At 40.2% G+C, this 19,950-nt stretch overlaps 2 protein-coding genes across 3 annotated transcripts; one reads left to right on the top strand and one right to left on the bottom strand.

Moving 5' to 3' along the window:
- Positions 1-2,407: 2,407 nt before the first annotated feature.
- ero1b (endoplasmic reticulum oxidoreductase 1 beta) lies at positions 2,408-14,098 on the top strand. Of its 2 annotated transcripts, none has more exons than XM_030770386.1 (16): positions 2,408-2,840; positions 4,629-4,748; positions 5,543-5,626; positions 5,874-5,915; positions 6,796-6,878; positions 7,012-7,085; positions 7,310-7,430; positions 7,520-7,566; positions 7,782-7,793; positions 7,896-7,922; positions 9,337-9,429; positions 9,691-9,937; positions 10,327-10,396; positions 10,828-10,914; positions 11,324-11,457; positions 11,805-14,098. In XM_030770386.1, the coding sequence occupies exons 1-16, from the start codon at positions 2,676-2,678 to the stop codon at positions 11,863-11,865; spliced, it is 1,467 nt and encodes a 488-aa protein (XP_030626246.1). In that variant the 5' UTR covers positions 2,408-2,675; the 3' UTR covers positions 11,866-14,098. The 2 variants fall into 2 exon arrangements, with proteins under 2 accessions (XP_030626246.1, XP_030626247.1); XM_030770387.1 differs by lacking the exon at positions 2,408-2,840 and adding an exon at positions 3,757-3,961.
- A 1,494-nt stretch (positions 14,099-15,592) lies between these two features.
- Positions 15,593-18,798, bottom strand: gpr137bb (G protein-coupled receptor 137Bb). Its single transcript, XM_030772093.1, has 7 exons — positions 18,403-18,798; positions 17,641-17,690; positions 16,942-17,164; positions 16,569-16,718; positions 16,332-16,460; positions 16,056-16,177; positions 15,593-15,698 (listed from the first exon to the last, which is right to left on the bottom strand). The coding sequence occupies exons 1-7, from the start codon at positions 18,796-18,798 to the stop codon at positions 15,593-15,595; spliced, it is 1,176 nt and encodes a 391-aa protein (XP_030627953.1).
- Positions 18,799-19,950: the final 1,152 nt, after the last annotated feature.

Here is a 19,950-nt window from a genome sequence, read left to right as displayed (position 1 = left end):
ACACTGATCATGTAAGCAGAAGTGTTGGCGGTGAACATTACAAAATAAACGCTAACTGAAATTGTCTGTTTTTATTGCATCGCTCATCCACCTGTTTTCAAGCTGGCTTTTCAATGGTTCCTCTATCTTCTGTCTCCTCACATTTATGTTCGTGTATCAGGTTTCCCTATGTGCAACAACAGAGAGGCTCCACAAGTTTGGAACCACACAGTTTATAAATGATCCATTTAATGTATATTACATAAATGCTTTATGTAATGCTTGACCCAGAAAATAAGTAATACACTTTGGTTTTTGTGCTTAGCTTTTGTTTTCTTCTTTGATGAGTTTTTGTGGACATGTGACCATGCCCACAAAAAAAACCTTTTTAATTTTCTCATTCAGCTCCACAGCTTTACTCCCTCAAAAATCTCATTGCAAGTTTAATCTGTGCCTTTTCTAGACAAATCTCTGAGTGTACATCGGGCCTCATTACTATGGTCTCATTTATAATGATAAAAAAAAGCTGTCTCCAGCCACCATTTTCTCTATTTTGCCATCATAACAAGCCACCGCTCCCTCTACTTTTCTTATGATTCTCATGAACATGAATAATATATATATATATATATATATATATAAAAAGAAAAAGAAAAGAAAACCCTCACCCCTTTAGTGATGAACTTGTATCATGAGCGTGTTGAGTAATTGCTTAAAGCAGGGCAACCAAAAGCACACTGGTAATTTTAAGCTCTATTTCTACATACAAGATTAAAAAGATTGTAGCTAGCTGAATTACCTTTATAGGATCAGCGCAGCAATTGTTCTTGTGTACTTTAAAATTGACTGTATCACTTTCATATCTAAACCACCATATATGGAAGAATGTCCTTTTTTATTTTCCCGTCCAAGTCTCTGTCCTTCAGTGGTCATTGTCCTGGGAGGGAGGAGCTATCCTCCATGTCTGACATATTGTTGGCTTCTTAGTAGCTCATTATCTTGTTACCTTGTAGTATTCCATGGGTTGTCTGAAAACAGGATGAATGAAATTCCATTTGTGTGACCTGGAATGCAGCCTCAGGGCAAGCCCTGCTGGGGTTGTATGGGAAACGCAGTTTAGAACAAGATCTTGAACCAGGCCATTTGACTAGCCCTCATGAAAATCATCAGATAACTCTTGGTCTGAAAGGTGTTTTACAGTTGCCCGAGTTTAGGGAGAGTAAGCCTTTGAGGGAGAACTGAACGAGGTCCACTTGTGGATTTCTGTTCTAGCCTCTTGTCCTGTTGAGAAATACACAAGATCTCAGTTGTTCAACTCCAGTAATTTCATAAATTGACTTGCTTTGGTTATAGCTCATATAGGCCTATGTGGCAACATTATTAGGAGCAAATAATGTAAAGGCAAGTAATGTAAACAAATGTATATAGGGTAGGAAAGGTTAAGGTGTCATGTCATACTAAAAAATTAATTTCTGTGAGATGACTTAGACACTCACATGAACACTTTTTTAAACGACTGTACCATCCTAGACACACGGGGTCTTGAATTTTGTGAAAATGACAATCATCATAATAAAAGACATTTGCGTTTGAAAAGAGCTTATCGTTATAAGGTCTCATGCCTATAGCGAGGAGCCTATGTCTCATTACATATCTAATTTATCAGCAAGTTCTTGTACTTCTTCTTTTCTTTGAGGATTTGGCACCAAAGTCTCTTCAAAACTTCCTTATAGACAGGAGACACCATTATCTGTGAACTTTTTAACAAAAAAATATATATTGTCACTCTTTTGGTCTAATGTTGTATTGGAGATTTTTGGGGTGGAGAAGCTGGTAGGTTTGGACTTTATCTCTCCCTGGATCAGCAGGATGACTACTTTCACTCATTGTGCACTCTTTTTTAATTTATGGAATCGAGTTTGTCCAAAACTTCAATATTTTCACAACAGAAGCACTGGACTCTTTCTCCATAGTGTACAGCAGTGACTGATATCATGGAACAATTTAACAAAACATTTTCAGTGGCTTTTTTTTTCTTAACTAAACAAAGTTCATGTCTGCAACGTTGTTACGTTTTCTGTTTATCTGCACACAATACTTATTAAGTAATGTTATATTTTTATAACAGTAGCAAGAATAACCACAATGGACTGTATTTTATCTAAATTGTGATTGATAATGATGATGATGATGATGATGTACCTGTCTATCTTTTGCTACTGTGTACTTAATATACTTGCAGTGGTACTATAAACTGTTTACCTGTGAGCACTTTAAGTGACACATTTTTATAAGGGAACCGGATTCGTAGGATATAGTTCTTTGGGATTTTTCTGTCTGCGACGCGGCGTAGAATCTTGTTTGTACATCTGTTCTTCCCGTAGCACCCCCGAACATTACTTGGAGTGTGATAGCTTTGCGGAAATGACTGTTTAACGTTACTCTGTACCTCTAAAAACCAAATATCAGCTGTCGTGGACAGGTCTGTGTAATCTTTACAGATTTACTTTTTGACTTCCTTTTCCGATGACCTTCTCCCTTCCATTTTAAATACTGACACATCGTTGCTTCTGGCTCGTTATTTCTGGTGTACTTGCTAACTGGCTAACTAGCTAACCATTAGTTGGCCAGCAGTAGCAAGTAATCGCCTCTGTTGGTTGCTGCGGTTTTTTCCCCACAATTCATATGTTTTAGCGATGATTAAAATCACGGTACAGATAGCAGGACTTCTAGTTTTGCTGTGGTTACTCGCTGGAGACTTTGTTTTGGGATGGTTTCACAACACTCAGCGTAAAACGCAGCAGAACGAACAGTTCCTCGCAGGAGATTCAGAGGGAGAAGACCAAAGCTGTTTTTGTCATGTAAGTATAATACAGTGTTGACTGCACAGTACGGGTTTATTTGTACAATGAAACGAACACTATGCATACGACAAATTATTGCTTTTCTATTTGGTTCAAATCTTTACATAGGGTTGGTGTGTTGTTGCATCCCTTCTCGCATTTTCTACCACAGTCACATACAGTTGACGTCACTATTGACAGCTGAACTGCGGGTTTTCGTTCACTTTAAGGAAGAATAAAGTCATTTTTAGATAACTTTCGGTGACTTGTACGTCACTCATAATCGGAAAACCAACTGTTAGCCCAGTTTTCAGCTAGCACCAATACACTTGTCTGACGTTGCTGTGGCAGGACATCAGTTGGCCGATTCCATAGTATGTAAAATACAGTTTCGTTTGAAGCAACTTATTTGCCTTGCCTGCTCACCTGTCTTGTAATCAAAGCGATAATTTAACGATATTGTTATCGTTATATCGTTGTATGTGTGCGTGTTATAAAGGAGACTTGAAGATAGATAGATAGATAGATAGATAGATAGATAGATAGATAGATAAAGACAATTTTCACTTGCCAGATGTTTATTCAGAAGTCTTTATTAGAATCCAAGTTTTTATTTTGTATGTGCTCTTAAAAGATCAATATACATACTGAAGTTCAGCCGCGTAGGGGTCGTTGTAGTTGCATGGCGTGTTGGTGTTTGATTGGGCCAACAAAATCGTCAAGCTACAGCCCGTCGGAACTTGTAGTGTAAGTCCAGTGGAGGGACGCTTAAACTATGCTCTCTTGTCATCAAACAAAAGACTACAAGTCATGCACAAACAGGTGGAGCTAACTGTGACATCGGTCTTTGTTTGGAGGCGGGATTTGGCAAGAGAAACGCGCATGAAGTTGTTTCTTGAAGTGACAGCCCATGCCAGAAGTCTCATATTGTGCTTTCGCGCTGTCAAAGTTGAACGGTGCAAACTGGTCTCGATCCGAAGATGGCAGCTGTGCACAACTACAAGAATAGAAGATAATACGATTGTGACTGGGATTCTCGTTGAACGTTCAGTTACAAGAACAGAATGTCTAGAAAAGTTTACAAACTGTGGACAGCATCATTATTTGGTGTCGCCTTTTTTGGACTCTTAAATCCTGAGGTCAGAAGCAATATTTGAGAACCATATGTCAGCGCTTGTGTTTATAGTTTGGAAGATTCACGTAACAAAATACTATTCAGTCTTTTGAATATTCTTGTATTGAATATATTCTTCTTTCTTTCTTATTCGGAATATTCATGATATGACTGCATTCAGTATTTTAGCGTGAAAGTTAATTTGTTTTATTTGAAAAATATTTTCAGAATTTGTTTAATTTGCTCAGAATGTTAATTATTTAAGTCAGATTAGTCTCAGATACCAGAATAGCCCATTGTAAAGGTACTCACGTTCAAGGACTCTATATTCATAATGCATGTGAAAAGAAGAGGTGCTGGTATCAGGCTTAAAAAGGTAGAGGAGGTGTGGAGGTTGTACGTTGCAAGTTCTGCCAGACTGTGTATGAACGGCTAAAACATCCAACGTGAATTGCAGCTGTTCTACCATGCTGTCAGTAAATACGAGTTCAGTTCGTTGAAATGTATTAGTAATGACTGATTTATTATGGCCAACATACATTGTACCAGGCAATTTTTTTCTTTTTTTTCCCCTTCTTTTTCTTCTCCTTCTTCGTCTTTTTTATCGGCACTGCCTTCAATGCAAAGCAATAATTATTCTGCTCTGTTCTTTTTTTTGACATTATTTAAAAATATGCACTTTTTCTGTTCAGCTGACAGGTGTCTTGGATGACTGCTTTTGTGACATAGAGAGTATTGATGTCTTCAACAACTTCAAAATTTACCCAAGCATCCAAAAGCTCACTGACAGAGACTTTTTCAGATATTATAAGGTAAGTTGGGTCTTGCTGTGGTAAACTTTCTTTCTTTCTTTCTTTCTTTCTTTAACTATCCATCATTATTTGCATGTGAATTCTATCAGACTTAAATTCAGTGTCATTTTGGTCCTCATCATCCTTATTGTCATTCTTGCACAAACCTTTTCATGAGTTAGTCATAGACAGAGTGTCTATTGTCTCCTTTTCTGTGACAAACGTGGACAGTATATCTCGTTAGAATACTTCCAAACTTATCACGCTAGAGCATGGCACTGTAAAACCACTACTTTACATAGACTACCAGACTGTACTGGCAGTCACATTTTGCATCGCGGTAAGCGTGACACCTGCAAGATCTATCTCAAATCATGATTCTTTAAAGCCACTGGCATTTACCACCGGTGAGGCTGACCGGAGAGAGTACAGCATTCATACTTGAGAGTGAAAAAAAATCGATCCGTGGTGATGTAATTCCTTTTTATACCTTTGATGAAAAGCAGTGGGGAAGAACCTCGTCTGTGTTTGTAGTCTTTTATTCAGGGTGAGCCTGAGGGAATGAGAATCATGTCTTATATGTAAGGGTAAAACTGTGTTAAGGGGCAATACACATGGATTCGTACACCAAATCACTTGATCCATGCTGTTAGCTGAGTGTTTATTAAGCTCGTTGACAGAATCTGCCTCTTGTAGTTGTTACAGTACTCTTAAGTTGTATTTTTGTCTGAAATGTCAGATGCCCATTTATGAATCACTGTGTTTTGTGACTGCTTTGTATCAGTTTTTTTTTTTAAAGCGAGGTTTCTTCACAGGTCAATTTAAAGCGTCCCTGTCCCTTCTGGCCTGACGACGGCCACTGCTCCATCAAAGACTGCCATGTGGAGCCCTGTCCAGAGGTCTGACTCCCACACCTTCTCTTCCACCATTAAACACCACCACTTACAACCATAGAAATCCTATTAGAAAGAGACCAGCACCACAGAATCAGTTACATAAGTAGTGGATGAATCTAGACTTTAATAGACAGAAGAGTATGGCTGCAGCATTGATATTTATTGTTATTGCTGGGAGACGGGAATGGATACCGAGTTCAGTTCTCCCAGGGTGTTTGATCATGTGCTACTGTGTGTGTCCTGTTTACAGAGCAAGATTCCAGTGGGAATTAAATCTGGTAATTATAATAAGGTAAGACAGCCTCTGGAGAAGGCCTCAAGTTCAGTACATTTTTATGTAGACTGTGCCTGAGTGCCTGCTTGCATTATGTTATGTGAAAGAATATGTTGTACGTTGTGTTTGCGTCTTCACATGGTTTAGTGTAGTTTTGTCTGTTTTAGTGCATAGAAAATGGGCTGGCATACTTTAGGCATACAATCTCCATGCCCCATGCTGCGTGAGTCAGTAAGGAATAAAGTGCCATTTGTTTGCCCGAGCCTTGACAGCATGGTTTAATGGAGCAGAAGGTTAAGTCTAGTGGTCATTTGTTCCAGCACTTTAACAACCAAGTCAGCACAAAACCATTTCACCCTGTCTTTGAGGACCCACTGACTGACTGACTGCCCCCCCCCCTTTTGTTTTCTATGTTAGTCAAGAGGTTTGTGATATGATGTTGGTGGTGGGTGGGGTGAGGTGCTCTGTTTGTCAGCTGATTCTTGGCAGACTTCATGTTTGCCCCCATAGTGTGCTTTGAGTGTTGGGACATCTGGGCTGATTTCATTCAAGGCCATGTGCTCACTTTGTTCTTTCAGGGGTAAATGGAAGCAGTTATATATCAGCCATAGGGCTGCAAAGAACTCGCTAGCTCCTTATCTCTGTCACAGTTTTTTAAATTGTCATTTTGTTATGCTACAACATTTTTTTTTTTTCATTTGGACCGGTCCTGATTGTAGTTTGTATTCTCTGTGCAGGATTTGGGTTGTAGTAAACACTGTACTTTAAAGCCGTTGTGATCTTCAAACTGTTGAGATGCATCTCCTTCTCGTTTCTTTGATTTTTACTGATAGGTTGTAGAGCTTTTGTCTTTTGGACTGAAACTCATGTTTACTCTTGCCTTTTGTGTGGTGTACAGTACTCTCTCGCAGCTAATACAATCAAGGACATGGAGGAGTGTGAACAAGCCCATGAACTGGGGGCCATCAACAGTACTTTAAGGTAAAACACACATTCCGCAGGCAAGTCAGGTTTAACCAACACATACAAGATCTTTATCTTGTTCTCACAGGCCTGTGATGGAAATTCTCAGAAAAATAGTTTAAATTCATTTCCTCCTCTTTCTGCTGTGCAGTAACCAGAGTAAAGAGGCGTTTGAAGACTGGGCCCGTCACGATGACGCACAGGATCACTTCTGTGAACTCGACGGTGGGTTACGCTTTCTCTATCAGAGAGTTCTAAAAATAACAATGTCACCCCCCCCCCCCCCCCCCCCCCCCCCCCCAATGTTTTTTTTTCTTCTCTGACACTCTCGGTTGCTTTTTTTAAAAATTATTTCTGTGTTTCTGGTTTGCTTCTAAGCCTGTCAGCTGTTCAATCTAATCACTGAGAATTTTAAAGGAAGTAATCCAGCTCACGACTATGTTCTACAGACGAGACGTCTCCTGATGCCGAATACGTCGATCTTCTTCTCAACCCTGAGCGCTACACTGGATATAAAGGCCCTTCAGCCTGGAGAGTGTGGAATAGCATTTATGAAGAGAACTGTTTCAAGTGAGAGAGAATCCAAACACACATTTACACACGCACAATTACTCATATGCTGCCTCTGCTTACAGTACTTCTCATTCTTTTGTTTGCAGGCCCAGATCAGTGTATCGGCCTCTCAACCCGCTGGCACCAAGTCGTGGTAGGTTTCACTAATTTAACTTATCTCCTTATGAATACCATTTACCAGTTAATGTTTACAGTCGGTGCTTTTAACGCCCTGCTGAATATTCATCTGTGTAATTGTGCTGTGGTTCTTTGAAATGTTTAGGATGTGTATGCCCTCTTGGTTTGATATGTTCCATCACTCTCTGTCTTTGTTCTTTTTTTTCTTTTTTTTTTTCTTTTTCTTTCAAGGTGATGACGACGGTGAGTGGAAATGTGTTTTCATAAGCATCGTTACAGAACATAAGACACGCTGGCACTAATTCCCACGCTGACACATTGTCCATGTTTGTCTTTCTCACACAGGGGAGGCTTTTTACAACTGGCTGGAAGGTAATTGGAGATTGCTCATCCTTATCAAATCCATAGAGTTGACAGACTCGGTTCAGCTTGTGTTAATGTGCTTTCAGTACATTCTTTAGAACTGTCCTGTATGGCAAAGCCAAACTGATGAAAACTCAGTCAGGGAGCCTCTTCACATGAACAAATGTTCTTTTGTCAACCTATATTTTTAAACCAGTGTTCTATGCCTTTTTGTCAACAGAAGACTAAGAAGGAAGTCTTTCTCTTTCTTCTCTTTTTTTTTTTTTCAAAGTCTGTTATAGGCTGTGCTTCAAATCTTATTAAGTTAACCACAAAGGCCACATATGGAGGTCTGTTATGTTGCTGTGACAGTGACTGTTGAAAAACACCTCTGTTGCTGCTGTTTTCAAACACGTATTTGCTGAATCGTTCAGAGAGCTAAAGCCATAACTTCTCGAGAGTAGACGTACCCCAGCAACACCATTCTAATTGCACAGTCGACAGTCTTCATGTCTTCTCTTATCTTCTCTTCACCAATTAGAAAGATGATAATTAGATAAAAAAGTTTTATTGATTTAGCATTTTAAAAAAAAGTCATATTTATGTTAAGTTTTATTTGTAAAAATTATATGTATTAAGTTTATATGGGAGAGGGGGTCTTACCTTATGCAACGGTGAAGTATGGATGAGGCCAAGAGAGTATTACCAACGATATTTTAACGTTATTTTAACCTGTAATTCTGCAGTAGCCCTAGATAGAAAGTTCAGTGAACAAAGTGGGTTGTCTACACTAACCCGGGTAAATTTGAAAACGCATAATTATTTCTCCAGTAAGTGTTCTTGTTGTTTTTAGATATAGCAGCTGTTTTTTTTGTATATTCAGTGAAAGCCGGTCATCATAAGTAAGCCTATGCGGCTTAAAAATGAAATTAGTCATATTTGCTTGCATCCGTTTTTTAACAACATTAATTTGTTTAGCTGCATTAGTGTAGTAACCTAGTCTATTACATGACACGCATGATGTTAGGGCCGTCCTTGAGAAATCCGTCCACAGCTCACAATTGTTGCACGCTTATTTCATCACACCGACAGTTGGGAAATAAATTTGCACAGTGACATACAACAGTAAAGCACACCACACAAACAGTTGATTCACCCTTTTCTGCTGTCGCCATCCTTCCTCTTCTTTACCAAGGGCTCTAACTGGAAACTGAGTGCGCGCGAGATCTAGTATCACGCGATCAACGAGTACTCGATGATAATGTAGAAACTTGAGAGTTGAATTAACTGCTCGAGTACTCGAATGCTCGACTACTCTGTGTCGGTGTGTTTGCCGTGTGCGTGTGTGTAACCTGCTATATATACACACACACACATATATATATGGTGTAATTTTTAGTGTTTAGTTATTTTTTATGTATTTATATTAAGTTATATTTTGCAGGGCTGTGTCTTGAGAAACGTGTTTTCTATCGGCTCATTTCTGGCCTGCACAGCAGCATCAACATCCACCTGTGTGCTGAGTATCTCCTGGATGGTAAGACCTGTGCACGTCCTCTCACTGAACATTACTACAACACTCAAATCCATGAGTACATGCTGGCATTGTGTCATTTATGCATGGACATGTAACGCTGTATCCTGCTGTTAACATCAGAGACATCCAGCGATTAATCCAGCGTTTGTATAGTGCTCCATCCATGCTGTACAACTTTACCAATCTCTTATCTATGTGCAGTTTGGTTTGGAAGCTCATTCACACTTGTTTGTGTGTGTGTGTGTGTGTGTTTGCCCTCAGAGGGTTGGGGTAAACCTGTGTGGGGTCCTAACGTAAACGAATTTCGGCATCGCTTTGACCCAGCTGAGACCAAAGGCGAGGGCACACGGCGGCTGAAGAACCTCTACTTCCTCTACCTGATAGAACTGCGGGCACTGTCTAAAGTGGCGTCGTACTTTGAGCGGGCCATCGTCAACCTGTACACAGGAAACGCCCAGGAAGACTCAGTCACCAAGGATTTACTGATGCAGATCCTAAATGAAGCCAAGTGAGACATACATTCACTATCACTCTGTTTCTTCAGGTGGTGTATTGGGTTTTTCTTTTGTTTGTTTGTTAGTTTGAGATGTACGTCAGTTTATTTTTTGGTAGCTTGAATGTAGACCTTTATGATTGAATAACAACCTTAATTAAAGTCATGAAAAAAAAAATTACAGACATGCTTTTAGATTTGAGATTACCCAAAGCTCCATAGTGAGTAGCAGCCCGGTGAAATAAAAGGCTTCTTCTGTGATTTCCCCAGCCCAGAAATAGACACAGAGCTAAATAAATAAATAAATAAATAAATGGGTTATGACTATTTCTCTTTTTATTTTAAGAAATCTGGAATGCTGACCTTTTCCACTCTTCTTTTAATTCTGTTTTTTCCCTCCCCAGGAATTTCCCTATGCACTTTGATGAACGTTCCATGTTTGCAGGGCACAAAATAGAGGCCAAAACTCTGAAGGTGAGTCCTGCCACAGTCGGGGTATTCTTTATGAACGCTGCAGGTTTCACAAAGCAGTCTGAACTCTTTCAAAACCACCCTTTCCTCGACTGAGAACCAGGGCTGGGGTCGTTACGAGCTGCGTGTTCTGTTTGGCTCATTAGACGGGCGGTGTGTGCTATGTTTTCAGCTCAATGCTTCACTAGTCAACCATTCTAGCCACATGCCTTTCTTTAGTTAACTGACACCAGTAAATCCATGCAGCACTAGCTTTAGCTTTTGATAAGTTAATGTCCTTAAATTTACATGGACCTTTTGTTTTGCATAACTGTTTATTGTATGTTAGTAGTCTGTGTGCAGTTCTACACATTGACAGGAGAGAAGGAAATGGCTATGTTTTGTGCATGCATCTCGAGTAGGGTAACATCACAACGTTTGTTTTCTGTATTTAGGAGGAGTTCCGACTCCATTTCAAGAACATCTCTCGGATCATGGACTGCGTTGGCTGCAGTAAATGTCGGCTGTGGGGAAAGTTACAGGTACTGATGCATTTCCTACACAGTTTAGTACAAGGGTTTACTGCGGAAGTGTCATGACTTGAAGTCATGAGTTGAAGCCTAACCACCCAGCAAAACTGTCAGAATGAAACTCCAATAAGCAGTGTCACAGAGGAGGGGATTAAGAAATCGTGACTTGCCTTCTTAAGTGTTTTAGCTACAAAGAATACCAGAAATAAGTCATTCTTTTATTAACTCCTACAGTGGCTCCTACAGTAAAGTGTCCTTAGTTTTTAAGGTGGGAGACTCAAAGTGGCTTTCTTGTTTCAGTGTCATTCATTCACCGTTCCTAGGACAAACATTCCTAAAGCTTCTCAGTCTGTTGCCTTATCCCAAACATACACAGTGACCTGTGTGCACGCCCTAAATGTAACCCTTTCTGTCTTATCAGACCCAAGGCCTGGGCACTGCCCTGAAGATCCTCTTCTCTGAGAACGAGATTAAGAACCTTCCAGAACACAGCCCCTCCAAGGGCTTCCAGCTGACACGACAAGAGATTGTAGCATTGCTCAATGGCTTTGGACGGTCAGTTCTTTGAGTAAGGTTTAGGATTTTCAAAATCAGAAACACAGTTGAACAAGCACCTCTTATTGCATTTTTTTTAGCACTTACACTAATAATCTCCTTTACAGAATAACATTTTGCAACAATATTCATCCCCAAAGTAGGCCTTTAATTAGCGTTGAAATCAACATTCTTCAACCAGTACACGAGATTTTGTTCTATTGTTTCTTTGTTTCATGAGGGATAACATGTAGATAGCAATTTGATGTTTGACACAAGTAGAAAAGTAGGTAGATACGCTAACAGTTTCTCTGTGTCGTTCTCCTTCTCTCTTTCTTCCTATGTTGTGTCGCGTGTTGGACCTGCAGCCTTTCTACAAGCATAAAAGAACTTCATAATTTCCGAACTCTCCTGAAAGACCAGAGGTAACAAATATCCTTCGGCCACTAGGTGGCGCCAGCCTAAAGGACACTGCAATAGTCTTATCCTCTCCAGAATAAGGCCACTTTCAGGGACTGAAGGGTTGACATTTGGAAAGCAAAACTTAAGCTTGGTTCTTCATTCCCCATGCTGTGTGCCCCCAGAAATTTTCATAAGAAAACAAACAAACTAACTAAAAACATTACCACCAGAAAATGACCCAAACCCAGCACAGAATCACACAGGTTTCCAGCTCCTAATCTCTAGGAGAGTAGAGCTTTGGCATCAGTCACATGTGTTTGTATCAGTGCAATCTGTGCTGAACTCAGAGTTTGTTATCTTCTTCCCACAACATTTTTCTGTCTCTTGCCATGTCATTCCTAAGACAAATACCGCTCAATGCCTGAGGTCTTGTACCGTTTTTATTTGGTCTTTAATTGTTGTTTTTGTTTTGCTTTATGGGTGTGTGTGGATGTTGATGCTTTGTAGCATATTTACTTTCATAGTTTGGACATGTTGCAGCATTATTCCACCCAGGGTCATTTTGTGTGTGTGTGTGTGCGTATGTGTGTGTATGTATGTGTGTATGTGATCATACTGATTTCACAGAGCTGCTGAGGTATGAGAATCCTGAAATGGGACAACGTGTAAACAACATGTACTACAACTGACAGTATAAACTGAATATGAATAATATATACGGAGCTTATGGACTCTGTCACTGGCACCTACAAACTTCTTCCTGACATTTTGGTTTACATACATTAGTTAAATGCTTTGTAAACGCAACATGATTTACATATCTCAAAGTTCTCAAAGCGGGAATGCTGACCACAGATCAGTTTTTGCCTCTCATAATCAATTTTATGAACTGAGAGGTCTGATCTCAGATAAGCACTCTTAATGTTAGATGCCTGATACGTACATGTTCTGATCTGACGAGGTCTTTGTGTAAAGCTAAAGTCATTTTTGTAGGTGTCCTTTGGACCACAATCAAAATGATGTTATGTCCTCATTTTGCAATTCCAGTTTTCCTCTCTTTTAAGTAGTTTGCTGCAACTGACGACCAATATAATATAGCGTAATATAGCTATGATAAAACAAGCATAGGCAACACAAAACAAGCAATAGGATTTGTCTGTATTGGACAAGATTTACTGTATTAGACAACAATTACTGTATCGGGTCATGTCACCGCAATACACAAAATGTATTGTTGCTGTCAAGACTCTTAAGGAGAGCAAGCATCAGCTAATTTATTTTCAATAAAAGCATGTGCAAAACAGCCCACATTTTAAATAACAGAGAGGAATTACGGCCCACCTTAATAACACCAGTGTATTTTGACAGCATAATATAATGTCTTCGTAGAGTAATTTAGATGTGTTTTCAAGTCAAAAGCCCAATTCAGTAGAACTGTTGCACATGGCCCAGATGGCGGTATACCCTGTCTGATTTGTCTCAGTCAAATGATTATTCACCGCTGATACTGCTGTACCAAGGGCATCTAAATATATTTTATTGCGTATTCAAATTTAAAGTGATAAAGACCAAAGACTTTTCTGTTTTCTTTTCTGGTGATATTGTATCATGTCACTCAGTTTTTCAGTTCTGTTTTCTTTCATTTGTGTTATTTTATTTTGCTGTCATACTGTTACCATGGTAATCCCCTGGCAGGCCATGTGAATATAAGCACACACACACCCTCATCTACTCAGATCGTAATGGGATGTGCATAGCATAGCATAGATCCAGGAAGATCATCAGACTGAACGACAGGGCGTTAGTGGAAGCATTCGTGACGCTTTTGATGAAAACGAAATGGAGCGGAATAGAAACAATAGCAGCTGTGTGAGTGTGAGTGAGAATGTGTGTGTGTGTGTTTGTGCGTGTGCAGGCGTGTGCACGTTTTGTGACGAATGAGCATTGCATGTTATAAAAAGCAACACACCATCCTGTGTGTATTCTACTCGCTTACCTTATCAGTTCTGAAATGTTTGATAAAGAGCTCAAACCTGACTTCTCTGACAATAAGGATTGTAATTATGTTGTCTCTAGTAAAAGCTATGCTCAAGGACAGTGATCTTTCTGCCTTTCAAATGTGCTCTAACTATCCAAATCCTGTACCATTTGTAAAAGAAATGAAGAACTTTTTGAAATCTATAAAGTTGCACCCTTTATTGATGTGTATACTTGTTGAGCGTATTTATTTGAAAACAGAAATAAATACATCTGGTTGTCATTCAAAACACTCCTCTCTGTCCTATGATTCATAGCAACCATATTTAATTAACATGCTTGCTTTTGTTTGTTTTTTTCTGTATCTGTTTCTTTCTATTTTCTGTTTGTTTGTTATACATAACACTATATATTTATTTAAAATATTGAGTTAAAAATATTTCAGAGCTTTTTTACAGACACAAAAATATTCCTTTATTGGTCCATTACTCATTTGAAATGAAATATTAACCACAGCAGAGCCCGAGGAGAAGCGAACACTGGATGTAAAACCTCACGCACTACATTTAACTTAAAACATTTAAAATGTGAAAACATAAAATTCTACTCTAGAAAGGTTTACTGTGGCTTTCTGCAAATATGTATTTTAGTCAAAACACTATATTTTTTTCAAAGTGCAACAAGGGTCTGGCTTAAACATGGAGGGCTGAAGTATTCCCAAAATATCTTAACCACTTTCCCTCTGGGAAATTCAACTTACTGGGGACTAATATTTGTGGCCTGTTTTTTGGTGTCTCTGATAACTGTGTGTTTATATAAAGAAAGCACAATAAACTACTATGGGCTGTAGTTTGGTACAGATAAAAATATCGCGCTTACAGAACCATAACATCGCAAATTAGCCTAACTTCACATAATGTGGTGGAGCATCAGAAGAATGTACACTTGTACTGAAATTCCATGTTACCTCAACATGTAGAGACTGATACACTGTTATGAGGGACACCCAACAGTAAAGTAGTTCAGTTTTCAATTATGCAGGGTTGTTGTTTTGTTTTTTTTTAAGGCAGGCATTATTAGTTAACTTATGGATGCATAAATCAGGAAACTACTTCAATATGCGTCTCCTATTGTCCTTATCAACATCTTTTCAACAGAGTCGTCACAGAAGAATTAGAAGTCTGTCAGCGTTAAAGTGGGGAGGGAGGTGTTAGAGTGCTTCACAATTTTTCAGAGCTGAACTCCAGTCATGAGCCCTCATAAGATTGTAGTGGTCTATCAGTTATTCGGACATACTCAAGCCCGAGGCCAAGCTTTCTTTTTTTCAGTCATAAGTTAAAATAAGATAAAATAAATGAGAAGCCACTGTGAACGGATGACCTTTCCTATCGTTTCCTTTTTGGGGTTTTGTATTTCGAGGCATGTGGTGCATTGCCCTGCTCTGTATCTCAGCCTCGCCCTTTTCCCCCTCATATACAAAGCGGGCAACTTCTAAAACATCTTGCATTTCAGCTAAGGGTGTTTTCAGCCCCGAAGTGCCATTTAAGGAAGTCAGAGACCTGTCGGTCTTAAGTCGCCGCTATTTTTGTCCAATCAGCACCAGGATCTGGAAACACTCTGTAGAAACTTCCCTGCAGTAGAACTGTGCTAAGACTCTCACAAATACATATAGAGTGTAACGTGTGACTGTGATTTCTGTGTCTATGTAGTTGTTCGGAGATGAGAAAGTGCAGTGCAGTAGATTAGCAGTGGTGCTGTTGTCAAACACAAAACAACGCTAACGGTTTAGCCCCCCTGCTGCTGGAGATGAACGTTGCTCTTCAGCTCCAATGTGCACCAAGAAGCTGCTGCTGCGACTGCCCCAGTCGTAGTCCGTAGACAGGCTGTGGAGAGAAAAGCTGATTTGGGATTAGTTTTTTTTCCCCTTTTTGGTCATTTTTTTTTGTAACCATAGCCCTGTAACTTTCTTAACCATGATTAGAAACAATATAGAGTGAAAAATCAGGATAAGGATATAGTACAAAATTTTTTCCAATGTTAAAAAAACGACATCTTTCAAACAGTGTAAATAACTCTGTGGCTGTTTGGGTCTGTTTAAATGTATTGCTATACCAGTGGATTGTGAGCTCTTTGCTGGGATATCTTATAAGCTGTTGAGTATCCATATATGAGACATCTGACACTGGAAACAAAGCTACTGCAGAAATCCCACAGCTGTAGTTCTCGATGGTAACGTTTACCTTGTGGAAGAGTTCTGAGGGAGAATGCTCCAGGCCAGGTCGTCATCGCTGTCATAACGCCGGGGATTGTCAAAGAAGTAGCGCCTGTTAGAAAACACATGGCTGGGGATGGCAGATCCGCTCTGGAACACAACAAACAAACAAAGGAACATACCATTTCAGATCAATGTAAACCAAAAAAGATTCTCCCTGCAATCTGTAGAATTATTTCAAAACGAAAGGTTTCTCTTCTTTCTCAAACCGTCAGCTTTCCATTGTTTTATCTGACATCCTTACCCTGTCCTGCGTGGGCTTGCGTACACGAAAAAAGAACACTACTAGTGATGTGGGCAGCAGTTCCCAAACAAAAAGGATCACGCCAAACACAATGTAACCTCCATCGCCAAGAGTGGACCTCAAATCTGCCTGCAAAATTAAAAACACAATGTCAGGTGTGTTTGTATATGCGTGTATAAGAGAGAGAGCATAGAAGAGACATAGGTAATATATGTCTGTATGTTTGTTCTTCTTTACTTGGTCAGACACGTTGTACCAGTCGTAATCAAATGAGTTGATGGTTTCAATGTCAGTCAGTGCTAGAACCACGAGATTGTAGCATGCTCTTGATGCATAGAGGAAGATCACCATTATACCAATCAGAGTCACTTGACACACGGATGTTCCCTGGAACAAATCAGATAACATATACCATTACATTTAAATATGACTGTTCTGCTTTTCCTCATCGTATATATAGACAAGATATTCCCCAGCTGCTGTATCTAACGATACCACAAACAAATGTGAATCTTCAAAACCACCATGATGATCTCTAATAGCATAACGGTCAGAGACCAGCCCACTCTAGATGGAATTCACCAGCCTCTAAAGCTAATTAGCTTCCTACCTTAGCCTCAAGGTAGATGTTTGCTAGAGACATCTTGGCCACTTTGTAGAGGCAGACAGCAAGGGAGACGGCACAAAGCACAAAGAGCGAGTCGTTTATGGTGACGCGCACTAGAACGATGGTCTTAACTTGTGTGTTGGTCATCTTCACCAGCAGGGCACAAGTGAGATTTACCAGCAGGAAGAGCAGACTGACCGCCACAAAGAGCAGATAAAGAGGCAGCCTAGACAGAAAGAGAGAAGGGGAGGAAAACGCAAAAGCAAAGAAGTGAATAAAAAATGAGCCCTTTTGAGAGAAGAAGTGTGTCAAAATCAGAGCTCTTGCAACAGAAGTCAGGGGGATGAGAGAGAAAAAGGATCTGAGTGGAGGAGGTCCCAATGAAGGAGAAAATGACAGAGTAAGAGGAGCAAGAAATGACTCCTCAAATAAATCTTAAGTCACGTTTTATGGGCTCTATTCCAGCTCTTTCACACCTGCCACATATACTATAGTCTGCAGACCATCCAATCTGATTAATAAACTTAAGCTTTTTTATACAAAGAGTCAACCTATTTTACAGCTGAGAAACTTACAGAAAGATCACTTAAGAAACAGCCCATATAGTGACAGTAGCTGAAAAAGGCGTGAGAAAATATTGAGAGGAAGCAGCTAGGTTGTCTCTTACAAACCCCAGTACACAAAACATTGGGTTTTACGTACTTGTACTTCAGGAGCTCAGGAGAGTACTTTGACTTTGCCTTGAAGAAAACCTGTGAGAGGTCAAAAGACAGAAAGGTTAGAGACTGCCCTGGTTTACCTGAAGTCTTAGGCCAAGTCACTTAAATCTTGTAAAAACAAGAAAAAGCTGTAAACAGACTGTGTGAATCAATAAATTGAATGTCAGTGAGTCTAAAAACCTTTAAATCCATTTGACCTGGCCGAACACCACTATCTGATCTCTGTTTGAGAATAACAACAACAAAAGAGTGTCGTTGACCATGCTTTACTGTGAGACAGACAGTCTCCTCTTTAATTAATGAGAGATGGGACGCCTGCACTGGGAATAGATTTAGCGCCCCTACGTTAGATTTCGTAGAGCTGCAGCTTGCTAAGAATGTCACTTATGTGTGTGAATGCAAGATTTTGGTGGCGTGTTTGTCAATCACCATGTAAACGATATCCAAATAACAAGACCCTGAATCTTGTCCTGTCTGAGGTAAGAGCTTAATGGTGAATCAGCCACATATCATACAGAAGCGTGAATAGTTAATGCCGGTATACTATAAAATGTAGGTCAACGACATGGCAATTACTTACTTCCACTTTAAATTCTATAAAAGCTTAATGCTGGTTCCTCTGTACTCCTCTCCTCAAATTTGGCTCTTTTTAAATCATCTGATGAGACACCCCTCTCTTTAATCTGTCTGTGGCTACATGTCTGGTCCTCCCATCCCCCCCCACCCCCCACTGTTTTTTCCTCACCTGGGCACAATAGAGGTTCATCAAACTGAGGGTGAAGAACTGCAGACAGACGGGGAAGCAGTAGAGCAGCCAGAAGCTGAAGGGCCCCAGAGTGTTGGCCGTCACGCAGTCCCTGAAGTAGAAAGAGAAGAGCACAGCACGCAGAGCCGCCCAGAGCAGGCAAAGGAACAGGAAGGCCGTCTGGTAGCTGAAGCGCTTGTGCCGGTAGCGAAGCACTAGCCAGAGCTGAGCGTAGATGAAGGCAAAGAGGAGAGAATAGAAGATAGTGTAGGCCACAGTCAAGCCCAGTTTCACGTAGGGAGGAATGGCTGGGCTCAGTGTGGAAGGGGAGAGGGAAGCGTTGCCTGCAAGCCTCCTGCTGTCCACCCCCTCCACCACCTGAGAGGAATTCTCCATCACGCCTCTCTCTTCTCCGTGATAGCCCAGGGATCAGACTCTCCCTCAGGGGAAAAAGAAAGTCCCGGTGGTGGTGCTGCCGCTGCTGTTTCTGCTATGCCTCTGTTTCCCCTCCATATAGATTTACCTGGTAGATATGCTCCTCTTCCAACAGCAGGAGAGATACAGGAAAGGGAAGGGAGAGAGGATGAGAAAGGGTGGGAGGAGATTATGCAAGAACAAGCATGGCTCTCCCTGCAGCAGCTTCAAGGGAGATAGAGGACTGAGAGCACATGATCTTATTTGGAACAAATGATTGGTTGAGACTGGAGAGAGAGAGAGAGAGAGAGAGAGAGAGCAGGAGAGCACGAGAGAGAGAGAGAGAGAGAGAGACAGAGAGAGAGAGAGAGAAAGACAGAGACAGAGCACGGTAAAGTTTATTCTGTTGTAATTACAGCGCTTTGTAAACATCAATAAATAGATGTGATCGCCATATCGGTGTGGAGTCCTCAGAATAAGAAAGGTATTCTCCATCAATTTAAAGATGCTGAGCTGTGCATTATTACATTACAACCATATCCATGGCAGTTACAAATAAGACCATAAGATGGTGATATTGACCTACAGAACACTAAGCATTTCAGCACCGACACCCAGGTCCGCCTGTGTTTGTCATGTGACTGGCGTGGTCAAATTGATCACACGCATCAATACATTTTGTCCCTTAATGAAACTGAGCCCAAACAGAATCCAACTGAGAGGAACTGAATGCTGACCAGTGCATCAACATATGCCTGTCTGCAGCCAATAACAGGATCATTCACATTTTATATAAAGTGTTCAGATATGCAGGTAGGATATGAATGTTTGCTGGGGGTGTTTTTAAAGAGTTAAATAGCAATAGACAGTTAAATAGACAGCCCTCTTGTTCCTCTTGTTCGTCGGAAGTGGGCAGGATTATGGATATGCAATAGTGAATGAACAAAACCGAGGTAAAAGATTAAGAATTGTATTGATGTATAGTGCCTCTCAGTGGATTAAGGCCTGACACTTGGACCTCTATTAAAAATGACAAAAAAGGACATTATCCAATGTTAAAACAGAAACAACAACAAACTAGACTTAGATCTACTGCACTACTGTTTAATGCATTGTCAAGTCTCTCATTTGTTA

The sequence above is a fragment of the Chanos chanos genome, chromosome 4 (genome assembly GCF_902362185.1).
Source record: "Chanos chanos chromosome 4, fChaCha1.1, whole genome shotgun sequence".
Lineage (NCBI taxonomy): Eukaryota > Metazoa > Chordata > Actinopteri > Gonorynchiformes > Chanidae > Chanos > Chanos chanos.
This window is presented reverse-complemented; position numbering and strand designations above follow the sequence as displayed.